The sequence below is a fragment of the Etheostoma spectabile genome, unplaced genomic scaffold (genome assembly GCF_008692095.1).
Source record: "Etheostoma spectabile isolate EspeVRDwgs_2016 unplaced genomic scaffold, UIUC_Espe_1.0 scaffold00003701, whole genome shotgun sequence".
In the NCBI taxonomy this organism is placed as follows: domain Eukaryota; kingdom Metazoa; phylum Chordata; class Actinopteri; order Perciformes; family Percidae; genus Etheostoma; species Etheostoma spectabile.
In genome coordinates, this window is record NW_022603060.1 from 271,178 (window position 1) to 286,552 (window position 15,375).

Below are 15,375 nucleotides of genomic sequence, written 5' to 3' on the forward strand. Positions count from 1 at the left end.
TTATTAGATTATAAAAGGGAGACACCCCAGGTGAATAGGAAAAAATAAAATGAACTAACAGATGTCAACAAGAAACCTCCCTACTTAGTTACTTATATTGACACATTTATTTTTGTATTACAAGTTTTCTAAAATGTTAAGTTTAAATATGAAAATGAGGCATTATCTAATGCTAATCTTTGGGGAATTTAAGAGAAACTTGCAGGTGCACATAGACAAAGTGTAGTAAAATAAACACCTAAATGTGTATTTTGTATGTTTTATCCCAATAGTCTGAAAGAAGACATGCTGTGGAAGCAAAATAACCCAACAACTCAAAAGTTAAAAACTGCTGCTTTGTCCTGGGGTGTCTCCCCTTAAGACGACACTGTGTGGATTAAGTTGACACTTTTTCTCTTTTTCACTATTTATGTTATGTAAGCTACGTTGTGGATCTATGTGGATCGTAATAAACTAAACTAAACATAAAAATAAAGTCCGGATCTTGTTCGGACACCATCCTCACACACAGGCTGAAATAACATCATGTTACTTTCTCTTTCGTTCATAACCTGTGTGGGTCTGTTCCACCTGGTAACCCGTGACGTAGGCGCTCAGTCTAAATTCCCATTGGCTCAGATGAAGGTTGATGACAGCGCTCCTTCTGGTTTTCTCCTCAGTTGACCCTGGTGCTCGAGCTGAGAGGACGGAGTCTGTTCCTCTGGATCTCAAACATAGAAGTTATTAAGAAGTTGTTAATAAGTTTCTCAGAGCTTCAGAAGAGACAGCTCACAATGAAGACCTGGCTCGGTCTGGTCCTCCTCGGCCTCGTGCTACAAGACGCGGCGGCAGGTCAGTTAAGACTTTTTATTATTATTTATTAGTAGAATGCAAAAGAAACAAAACGCTTCTTGTCTTTATGAACTGGATTATTGAGTTTAAGCTTCTATCTTTGATAGCGTTAAAGAATATGTAAAAATAGCAAAGTCATGAGTTGAAGTTAACGTTATTATCCTAAATCATGTCTTTTTGGTCGATATCTCCATATTTTGTTAAAGATATTACTCTTTGATGTCTCTGCTGGAGAAGGACAGCCTTTAGGGACATTATGGAAGGACAGAAGTGTTTTTGAGACATTATTTTATAATATCCGGAGCATTAAGACCGAAACTGTCTGATCGATCTTAACGTTAAAATGGCAACATGACTACGCAGAAAACACACATGCACGCACACACACACGCACACACGCACACACACACACATACACACACACACACACACACACACGTACACAAACACGCAAACACACACACACACACACACACACACACACACACACACACACACACACACGTTAAAACAGAGTTTCTGCGCCAAAACTGTATTTAGTGCACGTGCCAATTTCCATCTTTAAGTTATTTTTAACTGTTTATGTAAAAAGTGTTTTCGTTAATATAGTTAATGTCATAATTATGATTTTATTTCAGAAATTAGGCTACTTCTTTATATTGAACCTAATAATAATAATATTAATATATGATATATAGTATATAACCTGGCTTCCTCTCATAATAAATAAATAATATTTAGAGAATAATTTGACAAAATGTGAGCACAGAGAAACCTAAATTCATAATAAATAATAACCTTCTAAAGATAAATATGAAGTTCATATCACCTGCTGTCTGACCTCTAATCATATCATCTTTAAGATATATTTGAAGCTTAAACGGCTCCACGTGTGCTCAGATTAATATATTTATTTGTGATTTAATGGATAGATTGTATTGATTGAGTTGTTGATCCGTCTTGTTGTCAGGGTTACAGGGTGGGGGGGGGGGGTAGAATAGATAGAAGAGCCGATTGTTCATTAGTTTTGTTACACTGATTGTTTTTCTCACTTTAAAATGAAAATGTCAAGTCATAAAACAATAATCTTGAAGATATTCATCAGATAAACTGAAACATGAACATAGTTCACTGAGTTTATCTGTTTCCAGCTTGGAGAGAAATCCTCCATATTATTATCAGATATCATCTTATTGCAGATATATATCTATATATAGATATATATAGATATATATCTATATATATATAGATATATATCTGTATATATATATATAGATATATATCAGTGTATATATGTTGTCTGGTACCAGGGACAGTGAACCAGGTCTGAGCTCATGTAGAAACAGAGTCATCATGACAGAGTCCGTCCACCAGAGAGCACAAGTTGGTCTCAACCCTCATGTTGTCCTCGGGTCACATTTCACCCGTTTGGAGTTAAGGTTTATTTATTTTGGCTCAAAAAATAGTTCGTCGGAATAAGCGCTGAAAATGTCAACAAGAAAAATATCAAAGAGGCCCCCACGACACTGAAAAAGTGACAAAAATGTCGGAAAAGTTATAATAATGTTGATAAAAAGTGACCAAAATGTTTTTTTCAGGGTTGACGGGAAGAAAACACAAGGGTTAAAACTGGGAAATGTTCAGATCAGTGTAGATCTGGCTCTAAATAATTGTTATAATAATTATTATAAATAATAATTGCCATGTGTCTGTATATATATACAGACACATGTGTATATATATATATATTTTTTTTTTAAAGACTAAAATTTAAATGTAAAAAACACTCCGTAGCATTTGTTTTTATTTTTTTACTTTTTGTTCAAGTTATTAGTGAAACGAAATATCTGGTTTTTAATTTATTTATATGAAGAGATGTGATTTTTATTTTAAGATTTATTTCTAGTTATTTTGCGATGAGATTTGTTTTAAAATTCTAAGTATTCCTTTTTTTTATTGATTTTATTTCATTTATTAGATTTGTTATTTGTGATTTATAATTTCAGTTATATTTTTGATGAGAGGACACGTCTGTTGTTTTGTAGTTTATATAAAGGAATATTTCCCAGTCGTTTCTCTGCAGCTCGTTCTGTTAACACATCGGGAGAACATCGTATCCTGAACTTAACATCGTGACTGGGATCGTGAGTTTAGTGCATCGTTACGTCCTAGTTATATAAAAACTGACATTATTATATTCATGTTTTCTTACAGCGACTCACTCTCTGAAGTATTTCTACACGGCGTCTTCTGGAGTCCCGAACTTCCCAGAGTTTGTGATTGTTGGGTTGGTCGATGACGTTCAGATGTTTCACTGTGACAGCAACACCAAGAGAGCAGAACCCAAACAGGACTGGATGAGAAGAGTCTCAGAAGGTGATCCTCAGTACTGGGAGACGCAGACTGGGATCTGTGTGGGTCAACAGCAGACCTTCAAAGCCAACATTGAAGTAGCAAAGCAGCGCTTCAACCAAACTGGAGGTTTGTTTATGTTTCACTTTCTACTGATAAAATGTTGTTTATATTTTCATCCTTTTATTTTAGTAAACACGTTAACACACACACACACACGTACACACACACACACACACACACACACACACAGATTAAACAATTTGACGTCTTTCATTAAAATAAAAGTCAAAATATTTTCTAGTTCCAGTTTCTCAAATATGATCATGTTCATCTTTTCTCTGTTTAACCTTTAAAGCAGCGAGCATATATAAATATGATGGGAAATTAATTCATTGTTATTTTCTATGTATCGAGACTAAAACGTCACAAGTTGATGTTTGTTTTTCAACATATGACCTTTATTTTCTAACTTCCTCTTATCGTCCATTTAGGGTTTACATTTTACATTGTGTCCTTTTTTATAGTTAATAAACTTTAAAAACGTTTAATAAACAATTAATTGTTTACTTATAGAATTATTTATTGTTGCAAAACTTGTTATATACTGTAGGCCTATGTAGTTTGTTTGTTACCATGACAACACCACTGGTCTGAAGCTCAATGCTGATGCTGTCACGGAAATAGTTTCTAATCAGCAATAAATATAACGATTTCTGATCAATCCATATCAATTACATGCTTAAAATAACATACCGGTTAAAGCCCCGCCCATTTCCAGACAACCAGACACACTTCCGGGTTGAATATTACCACTTCCGGTTAGGCCCCGCCCACTCCGAGTACGGCTACAGATACAGATAATTCAATACTCGCTCATCCCTAATAATTATATTAACGCTGCTTTCAAACTCCTTTTTTAATTTATGTAATGTCAAATTTAAATGTGAAAAACACTAAAGCATTTGTATTTATTGTATTTTAAATATTTTTTAAACCTTTTGTTCATCTTTTCTCTGTTTAACCTTTAAAGCAGCGAGCATATATAAATATGATGGGAAATTAATTCATTGTTATTTTTCTATGTATCGAGACTAAAACGTCACAAGTTGATGTTTGTTTTTCAACATATGACCTTTATTTTCTAACTTCCTCTTATCGTCCATTTAGGGTTTACATTTGACATTGTGTCCTTTTTTATAGTTAATAAACTTTAAAAACATTTCATAAACCATTAATTATAGCGACGTTGTTTCATGTTTTCCGTACGACATTAGAAAAAGAAAAGTAAAAAGCTGAACTTGATCTCCCGAGACGCGTGGCCATGTAGGATGTCAGTTTAACATTTGGTGACAGTTAGAGCTCCTCTTCCTCGTCTTCCTCTCTGGTTCCTCCTCTGAATGTGATGACCTCCAGACTCCACCTCTCTCCCTCTCCTACTAACGGCTGACTCAAATCCCTGAAAACACGACACGCTGGCGAGTTGATCAATGATCCACATTTACCCTGCTGGGGTCCTCGGGTCCAGTTGGACCCGTTACCAACAAGCTCTAGACCACTAATGTGGGTTTCTTTAACCAGATGTTCTAGAGAAATAACGGGGATGGTCCCGTGCAACGCTCTTTACGAGTAACACACACGATCAGTTCTCCTCTCTCATTGGATGTGTGTTTAATCAACGTCACAGCATCGGAAGAAACTCACTGGTTAAAATGAGGTTAAAACGCTTCAAAAATGTCTAAAAACAACAAAAATGTCAAAAGTGCAGAAACAAAATCGACAAAGACATCTGGAGAAAGTGACAAAACGTCCCAAAAAAATGAAAAGTGACACAAACGTCAGAAAAAATTTTAAAAAATGACACAATTGTCAGAAAAAATTCAAAAACGACGTCAAACAACCAACTAAAACATCAATAAAAGCGACGAAACAAATCGGCCAAAACTTCAGGAAAAGTGACTTCCTGTTTGGATTTAAAATGTTAACGGGAAGACGACACGAGGGTTAAAGGTCAAATAACAAAGAGATGGATGTTTCACATCTTTATCTTATTGAATATCTGTAGAGAACAGGCCTCAAAACATGAGTCTGTGTGTGAGTGATCAGCCTGTTTCATGCCCTTATATGGGCAGTGCCCCCCCCCCCCCCCAGGATACAGGCGTTCAGTGCCTCATTATCAGAGTTATGAAAAGGTCATTTTAAATCTATCCAAGAACATAAACTATCCTTCAACAAAACTATTTTCTAAGACTAATCATCTAACATATAATAACACATACCTCATGACCAGTGCCCCCCCCCCCCCCATCAAAGCTGCCATTTTGGATTTTGATACAGATGTTTGTAATTTGGCTAAAGTCACATGACCTGATTACATGACCCCATCCCCCCATCAGTGTTTCTAATCACTGCAACCCCATAATGCCCCCCCCACAGCCTGTCACATGACTGCCACCCCCCCCCCCCCCCGATACAGAAACAGTTTAATATCCTTTAATATGAAATAGCGCTGAGTGTTGATCAGACAGAAGAAACTATTAGAAGATTTCATCTCCGACTCTCACAACTTCTGACCCTCATTTTCCTCTCGTTCATTTTACATTGTAGACATTTATTTTTGATTTATCAACAAATAATCTTTACACAATCAATAATGACGAGAATAAATCATTTAAAGGCTAAATATTTAGCAGAACTACCGATTAGATTAACTTTACCTGACCACGGTGTGTTTGTGTCGTAATAAATAATAAACATACGCAGCGATGAAACTATCATCAATAATCTATTAGTTGGTTACAGAACATTAATTAACATCAATTTTGATAATTAAGTATTTTATTAAAAAGAAATGTGAGAATTTTTCTGTTTACCTTTTGTTTAAATTTGTTTGGTTAATTAATAAATTAATAAAAAAATTGTTGATTATGAAAATAAATCTTCATTTGAGTTTCTAACTCTTAATAGATCTCTCTCTCTCTCTCTCTCTCTCTCTCTCTCTCTCTCTCTCTCTCTCTCTCTCAGGTGTCCATATTTTCCAGTTCATGTACGGCTGTGAGTGGGACGATGAGACTGGAGTCGTTAATGGTTATTATCAGTATGGTTATGATGGAGAAGACTTCCTATCATTTGACCTGAAGACAGAGACATGGATCGCTCCGAAACCACCGGCTGTCATCACCAAACACAAGTGGGACAATAACAAAGCTGAGATAGCTCTGTACAAACACTACATGACCCAGCAGTGTCCTGAGTGGGTGAAGAAGTATGTGGACTATGGGAGGAGCTCTCTGCTGAGAACAGGTAGAGTCACATGACCTGATGGAGTTTAATGGACACAACAATGTTAATATGTCTCCTTTGTGTCTAACAACAGTAACATTACAATAAATATTAAACAACAGAGACCCGCTGCGTCTCACTTTACACATTTTCTCTTTCTCTCATCTTCTCACTTCTCTTCATCTCTCTGCCTTCCTTTACTCCATTTTCTCTCTCACTTATCACCACTCTTTTTCTTCATTTTCTCTCTTTCATTCTGCCGTGTTTCCATTGTCTCAGTTTTTCTCTTTGTCTTTCTCTGTCTTTCTCTCACCCCCTGTCCTCCATTTTTAATCCATCTCTCCTCTCCTTTTCATAGTTACACTTCAGTGAGAATTATTTGCATTGAACACATAGTGTATGTGCTACTAATCAAACAGAATAATACTATTGATATAGGCTACAGTAAATATTAATAAAGACCCTCTAAACTGTCTTTGTCTCCACTGTGCAGAGCGTCCCTCAGTGTCCCTCCTCCAGAAGTCTCCGTCCTCTCCAGTCAGCTGCCACGCTACAGGTTTCTACCCTGACAGAGCCATGATGTTCTGGAGGAAAGATGGAGAGGAGCTTCATGAGGACGTGGACCTCGGAGAGATCCTCCTCAACCACGATGGATCCTTCCAGATGAGTGTAGACCTGGACCTTTCATCAGTCCCAGCTGAAGACTGGAGGAGGTACGACTGTGTGTTTCAGCTCTCTGGTGTGGAGGAGGACATCGTCACCAAACTGGACAAAACCAAGATCAGGACCAACAGAGGAGAGACTTCTGTCAGAGGTAATGAAGGAAACACACATTTAGTTTCCTCTAACAGTCCTGTACTTCATGTGTTTTTATGTGTTGGAAGTTTTGTTTTCTTAAATGGTTTTGTTATCAGTTTCTTCAGCTTTGATTTAATGAAAAAGAAACATTTCAATAATGAAACATAATAAAGACTTTTGTAAACATAACAGATAATGTCAGTATACAGGATTGTGGTCTGGTTGATAAATGGAGGTTCTTCTCTTCTAACCTGCTTCATCTGTTCAGGTTGGGACTATTTTTTGTTGTTTTCTGCTCAACAGAGAAGCCCGTTTACATTTACGTCATCGCTGCAGTGGTCGTTCTCGCTCTCGTCCTCGCTGTGATCGGAGTCCTAGTTTACAGAAAGAAGAAAGGTGAGAGACTCAAAGACAAAGTTCTTTTCTTTCTCAGTATTTAGATTTTAGACTTACAATGAACTCTTTGATCCAGACTTTAAAGGTGCAGTAGGTAAGATGTGTAAAACTAACTTTCTGTGATATTTGCTGAAACTGGCCCTATGTTCAGAGACATTTATGTCCCTTTAAGGCCGACCGGCCCTTTAATGGCCCTCAGCCAACAGCTGAGTGTGGATAGTGTTGTTTGGTTTTTGAACTTTAGGAGTGCCATGAAGAAGAATAGATCCATAAAAAAAAATATCATGAGTAAGAAATAAAAGATTAAATAATTTAATACAAAGAAATGTTGCAACTTAAAGAGAAATTGGCTAAATAAGTAAATAAAAAGAATAAATGAGAACTAGAAAATTCCGCAGAAATTTTAACAATGTGCCTATTACTTGGTGCAAATCCGAATATCAATTAAACTTAATATAAAAATAATAAAAGGGTCTTAACCCTTCAGAGATATAACTTTTTAAAACGTATTTAAGATACTATTATTTAAGTTTCTGTTTCCCAGAAACAGCTATGAGGTAGCTAGCGCTAAACCAACCAGACTCACACTTCTCCTTCCTTCCTTCCTCTCCTCCTCCTCCTCCTCTCCTAGTCTGTCTTCTATAAAACAGCTGTTGGTGTTGAGGCCTGAAGTCAGTTAGGAGTCAGTCAGTTGGTCAGTTTTTGTGTGTGTGTGTGTGTGTGTGTGTGTGTGTGTGTGTGTGTGTATGTGTGTGTGTGTGTGTGTGTGTGTTTGCTTGGTACACAGTTAACAGTTAACGATCGGAGCACCTGCTGTCACCATCTATTCAGACACTGAACAAGCTCTCCAACAAATGATCATATCACCAAAAGGATATAAGATATCAATAAAATAACGTTCCCGTGAGCACCAGAAGGCCTTTGTGAACATTATGATGTAAAATTCATGTGGATAGACTTAAAACTGTGGGCGTATCAACGATTTAAAAAAGTGCTTCGCTCTGCGTTTTGCTCAGAAATGTGGACAATGTTTAACATGGCAGTGAATGGAGGAAGATTTGGAACTCTTGTCATTTGAAAGCTCGCTGAGCAAAAAGTATAATTCATGTTGCATAAGTGAGCACATTCCTTGAAACTAGACAAGTATATCTACGTTTTGATGCATGAATTGTCCATTAAAAGTTGGCGTGGGAGCAAGTTATAGAGAGAAAACAAAGATGATTTTTTTATAATCTCCCTGCTCTCAACATTCTGCCACATACACAGTAGTAGTTAGTTAATTATCTCCGTGCCAGGAGGCACACAAGGCTTGGACATCACTCCTCCACTGGGTTCGGTTTGCAGCTGCACGTCGTGCTTTATTCCATGTGTTCCAGCCTGAACCGTTACGTTCCATTTCCACCATTCGCCGCCAAGTTGTTTTTGGGCGGCCTCTTTTCCTTCTTCCTTCAGGTGTCCACCCGAAGGCCACAGCACAGTCGTCCGTTCTGTCCTTCCTCAGCACATGGCCGATCCAGTTCCATCTCCGTCTCCTCACCTCCTCACTGATTTTCTTTGTTCCTGCCATCTCAAGAATTGACTTGTTGGAGACGTATTGTTGCCATCGAATCTTGAAAATCTTCCGTAAGCATTTGGTCTGGAAGATGTCTATCTTCTTCTCCTCTCCCTTGGTTAGTTTCCAGGTCTCGCATCCATAAAGCAGAACCGAAAGGACAAAGCTCTTGAAAAGGGAGGTTTTGGTCTTCCTGCTGATATCGCTGGCTTGCCATATGTTTGATAGCCTTTTGAACTGTGCGCTTGCCAGTGCCACTCTTTTCTTGACATCCGCTGTGCCTCCACCATCCTTAGTGACGTTTGCACCCAGATACGTGAAGCTCTCTACCTCCTCTACCTGGCTTTCTCCAACCTTCAGCTTGTTGTCGCTTTTGCTGTTGGCCTTCATTATCTTGCACTTCCAGTTGTTCAGTTTTAGGCGAACCTTGGCTGCATTGTCCTCTAATCTGGTTGTTTTGTGCTGAAGGTGATCCATTGTTGAAGATAGAAGGGCAAGGTCATCTGCAAAGTCAAGGTCTTCCAGCATGGTAGTGAAGTCCCATCGGATTCCAGTTCTTTCACCCTCCACTGTTCTCCGCATTACCCAGTCGATTACCAGGAGGAACAAAAATCCTGACATGCAGCACCCCTGCTTCACTCCTGTCGTCACTGGGAACCAGTCTCAGTCTTCTGAGGGATTCCATACTGACACATGATGGTCCAAAGACTGTCTCGGTGTATGGAATCAAACGCTTTTTCAAAGTCAACGAAGTGGACGTACAGTGTAGCATTCCATTCGTTGACTTGTTCCAGGATATTCCTAAGGATGAATATCTGGTCGACAGTTCCTCTTCCTGTCCTGAAGCCGGTTTGTTCTTTCCGGAGCGATGAATCTACTCCAGTTTGTATCCTGTTAATGATATATACACATACACAAACATTGGAAAATCTGAGACGGTCTGAAAACGGGACGATACGTAAACTGTGATTTTGGAGAAATCGTGCTTGATATCTGAATGCCCATTCAAGTCCCATCTTCGGTCTTGTCTTCGGTTTAAACTTTTAATCATGTTTCTACGTTAAAGTATGGCGACACAGCATGGCCCCAAAAAGGTGAAGTTTTGAGCGATGTTGAGCGATTTCCCGAACATTTCCCATTCAAGTCTATGGGAAATTTCGCGAAAACCGCGCAGCAAATCTCGTTTGAAAGTCATAGCACACCCTTCCCAACACACAATGTATTGTGTGTGTGCGCGTGTTGCCAACGCTCCGGCACTAGTAGCGGGACAAAAATCTGGCGGAAGAATAATAAGTATGGGCAATAATAGTCATCAACACACTGAGTAACAGTTATCTCTACACCATCCTGGTTGTTTCAGAGCAGTTTCATGGCATCATCATACTCTCCATGTTTCTTTCCTTCTGTACGAGAGCATGATCAGAAAAGAAGTTAAGTAAGATGAAAACAGAACGGTAGAAGAGATCTGAGTGACTAGAAGAGGAGATAATATCCACTGGCGAGGTGTTAGAAGATACTTTGCCAAAAATAAAAAATAAATGATTTGTTTTTGCTTATAATTTCAGCCAAATGCCCTCCGTCTCCTGACAACAGCTCTGAGCTCTCTGAGAAACTGAATCCAGATTCTAAATCCTAAACCCATCACCCTGCAGATGGTGAGTAGCTTCATACGGGACATGAACTATTATCAGCTGTTAAACAGAGCTTCCTTAAACTCTGTCAGACCTTCTGGGATTGGTTCTGTGTGCACTGGGACACCTCTGGGACACATTGGAGCTGGAAAGAACATCTGACTAGGGGCGCCTGGGTAGCTCACCTGGTAGAGCGTGCGCCCAATGTACAAAGGCTCAGTCCTTGTTGCATCGGCCGCAAGACGGCCTCCGACCTGCGGGCCCCCCCCCCCCCCCCCTTCACATCTTCAGCTGTCGTATATAATAAAGGCCTAAAATGCCCCAAAGAATCTTTAAAAAAAGAACATGTCTGACTTTCTGTTGATTTCCACAAAAAAGGTGAAGCTGTGAAGAGAGATTATTTAGAGAAAGACACTTTCAGAACCCTTCACGTCAGCAGATGAAGTTAATATTAAAAACTCAAATATGAACCTTTAGAAAAACAGTGAGACTAATTTATATAAATGGTGTTGCACCAAATTAAAATAAACAAATTGTACTTCTAAAGCATTTAAATACTAACATGTTAACACATAAATTACTGAATTGTTGATATTTAGGTCTAAATGATATTGTATTTATGTGGCTTTGTGGAATTTATCTTATTTTGTTTCTATTATATATATGATTAATATTTTTGGAAGATGATTTCTTTTTTTAATGTATGTTTCTTCTTGTTTGTGTCTTTAGGTTTATGGATGCATGTTGCACTGGATCAAGCGGCGGAGCCACGTTCTCCTCCATAAAGTTATTATATTATTCATCATCAGATCATAAACTGGTAGAATCAGGGTTGGGGTTTAGTTGGAGATGCTCATTGATTGGAAGACAGAGAAGACACATTAGAAAAAAAGGTTGATAAATATTTTCTAAATATGATCAAAATGAAATAATAACATTAAATGATTTGGATCATTTAGTTTAATTTAAAGTGGTGTTTCCTCTGATAAAATATTTATTTAAATGTTAATAAATTAAAATGAGGATGAATATTTTTGGAGAGGAGAAAAAAAAAAACTGATTCAAATCAATGAAAGCATCTCGGCACCCTTCATACATGATAAAGATTTGTGTGTTTATCTAAATTAAATCCACCATAGTTACAGTTTGATTCTTCTGCTGTCGGGCGTTTCTGGTTAAATTAATATTGGTAACACGTTAACGCATTGGTTACACATAATCACACAGACACACATTCCCATCTCCATACATACACTCCTAGGGTGTGGCAGCCATATAATACATAATATAATATAATATAAACCTTGAGATGACAGAGATCTGTCAGCCAGTAGAGTTTTCTTTACTCTCGGCACGATGAGAGTTTTACATCACTGGTGAATTATTTTACAACATGAAATCAATGCTACATAATATACAATGATAGGTTGTATCAATGTTGCCCCCCCCCCCCACACACACACACACAGACACACACACAATGTTAGCTTCAATTCAACATTTATTTTCCAGTTGTGTAAATAGTAAGTTTGTATATTTCTTTAAAATTGAAGATCTGGTTTGGTTCTGTCTTTCAGGTTTGTCTTAATAAATCAAGAGTGCATTGATGGTTTTTGTTCATAATATATATCTTTTGATCGGTTTGGAAACATTATGTTTTAATTTTAGCTGAGATAAAAGGTTGTGGGATGTTTTCAGTTTCTCGGCTCACTGATAGAAATGTTCTTGTAAGTATTTCCTGCTTCTATTTTGGGACGAGGGACGTTTTCGCTCTTATTTTTATAAACGTAAAGAAATTGAAGAGTGATTCCAAAAATCCCTTCTTGTGCTGTGTTAAGTAGATGACTATTTTACTCATTTTGGGGTTTTGCTTTCCAATAAAGCTCTCAATAATCCACATTTCTGTGTCTTTTTGTGATTTAACTAGCTAACTAGTTCATCTGAAGAGTCGGAAGAACAAAATCAATCTCTACAGACAACCTTAGGGGGGAATTGACTTTTCACATGACTAGATGACTTTGTTTGTTTCAGAGTTTGTATCTCATTTTTCTAATAAGAAAGGTCTTGACACAAAATTAGAATGTTTCTCATAGAAGGCAAACAGGCTTATACATGAAAACAGTTTTGTAGAGTAGAACAATGTAACTAATGTCATGCTGTTATTTGCGATTCTTCATTGCGTTTTATTTGATTATTTATGTGAAACACTTGGCGGATCCATTCAGCTGTTCTTCAGGCTGTACATGTGCTTTGGTCTCCCCTGTAGAAACCTGTAGCGCTGAAATCTGCCTGGCAACCGGTTGGTTGGAAAGTTGCCGCCATTAGGGCGAGACTTTCAAAAAGACAAATCACAAAATGGCTGACAGTGTGCATAGACAGTAGTAATATGTAAGGTAATAAAAGCGGATATGACACTGTGGCTGTATCTCTGTGGTGTAATAGAGAAGACTCATGTGCATCCTCAAACCTCAGTGTCCATCTATACATTTATGTATGTGTGTGTCTTTGGATGTGTGTATGTGGCGAGAAGCTTTTGCCTAACCAGTTCAGCACCATATCGGCCAAACTGGAAAGTCCCTTCTATCTTTCTTTCACTTTCTTTCTTCTCTGTATTGTGTAATCAGAGGCGGCCTGACTCAGCCAAACAACGGCAGAGCTAAATGTCTGGTGACTGAAAGCATTCTGGTTTTACCTCTCTATCTTTTAGGTTAGCAGCTTCTGGTGATTATGTTCAGCAGCTGTCAAAGTGATATAGTCGATATGATACAAAACACCTGTCACACAGCCTGACGTAGAGCAACAACTGGTGCATGCTCCTCTATAATGACTTTGTTAACATTTAGACATTTGACTGATGACCCCACCCAGATCAACAGGTTGTAGTTTGGTTTTGGTTTGGTAGTTTTCACTGAGGATACTTTAACAGAACAAGTGGCTGTTGCGGATAAGCAGATGAAGATGGATGGACGGATGGAAGTGGCTGTTGATCAAACTTGTGCCCTTTTTACAGGATATATTTTCCTTCCAACAGGCCCTGTATTGTATTTTAGATCAGGTGCCAAAGGGCCAGCTGTCCTGAAAATAAACAGTGATGAGAAAAAATATTCAGATCCTTTAGGCAAAAATACTGATACAACATGTGAAAATATTCCCAAACTAATAGTTTAATTTTAAACCATGTATTGTATTTCTTAAACGTATTATGTTATATGTAAAGTTAAAGTAACTCAAAACTAAATCTGTAATGGAGTAAAGTGTTTGTCTCTGAAATGGGCTAGATGTATAAAACACACATGGCAGATGCTCAAGTAAGTGCATTAAAATTGTCCTTAAGTACTGTATTTGAGTAAACTTACTTACTTTCTCCCACAACAGAATAAGCATTACCTTTTTTTTTTTTTAAACCTATTGTACTTTCTGAATTTTTCTTTCTATTGTATATTTTCTGTTGTATTTTCTGTCCCTTTATCACTTTGGCTGATTGGTACGATCACCAACCCAGAAGAACTGAAGTGCAAATCAAAAGGGAGTCACTTTAAGAAGAGAAAGAGTCACATTAAGAAGAGAAAGAGTCACTTTAAGAAGAGAAAGAGTCACATTAAGAAGAGAAAGAGTCACTTTAAGAAGAGAAAGAGTCACTTGAGAGATTAGCTTCGCTGTAACAGAATACTTGCTTCGCTTCTCATCCTTAAATCAAAAGTAACGAAGGAACTGATGCAGCATGAAACACAACAGAAATGACACCGATGTAGCCTCTTTTCCACACTTCATCTCATTTTGTCTGACAGATGTTTGATAAATGAGTTCCAATAGCTTCACCAAGTTCAGCTCTACAGAGGCAGACTGTCCATCAAACGGTCTCCAGCCAACATGTCACTTCCTTCTCAGACTTGGTGCAAGACTCATTTTTGAGTCCATACTCATTTTTGAGTATGGACTCTTTAAGTACAGTTTATTGTTAAAAGAAAAATCAGGCAACAGGACAAAATCGGCATGTGGTAAGTCTTTCTACTAGTGGAACATGTGATGATTACACACAGGTGAGACCATGACAAGAGTGTTTTAGGTTAAGATGCCTATTGATGGCGTGTCACCTGCCTACAGGATTTGTCAAATAACAAAATAAAAATCATGATTAAATTGACATACATATTTTTTTAAGATTATTTTTGAGCATTTTGGGTCTTTATTTGACAGAACAGCAGATTATACGAAAGGGGGGGGGGGAGACATGCAGCAAAGGGCTACAGGTTGGAGTCAAACCGGACCCGCTTAGTCGAAGAGTAAACATCTATATTTGGGCGCCCCTCCACCAACTGATCCATCTGGGCGCCCAAATTGACATAGGCCTACATTTTTTTTTCTCACATTACAATAACACTTGATGTTATAATTGAAGACTAGAAGATGATTCCGTTACAAATGAGGATGAGTGTAACGAGTCAGTTTAGAAATCCTGAATTGTTCTACTTCTAAATTTAATTCTGTGGAGTTCAGGGAATCCTGACGTCCTGCAGGAAAAAAGAACTGAAA

The 15,375-nt window shown here is 37.9% G+C and overlaps 1 protein-coding gene across 1 annotated transcript in view; it reads left to right on the plus strand.

Moving 5' to 3' along the window:
• LOC116676723 (H-2 class I histocompatibility antigen, Q9 alpha chain) overlaps nucleotides 1–12,658 on the plus strand; it is a 30,919-nt gene extending 18,261 nt beyond the window's left edge. Inside the window, exons 2-10 of the mRNA XM_032507634.1 lie at nucleotides 785–831; nucleotides 3,046–3,312; nucleotides 6,208–6,486; nucleotides 6,959–7,279; nucleotides 7,567–7,659; nucleotides 7,859–7,862; nucleotides 10,592–10,602; nucleotides 10,777–10,866; nucleotides 11,572–12,658. Coding sequence (XP_032363525.1) covers nucleotides 785–831; nucleotides 3,046–3,312; nucleotides 6,208–6,486; nucleotides 6,959–7,279; nucleotides 7,567–7,659; nucleotides 7,859–7,862; nucleotides 10,592–10,602; nucleotides 10,777–10,847 — 1,093 coding nt within the window. The 3' untranslated portion in view covers nucleotides 10,848–10,866; nucleotides 11,572–12,658. The remainder of the gene's footprint in view (nucleotides 1–784; nucleotides 832–3,045; nucleotides 3,313–6,207; nucleotides 6,487–6,958; nucleotides 7,280–7,566; nucleotides 7,660–7,858; nucleotides 7,863–10,591; nucleotides 10,603–10,776; nucleotides 10,867–11,571) is intronic.
• The last annotated feature ends 2,717 nt before the right edge of the window (nucleotides 12,659–15,375 follow it).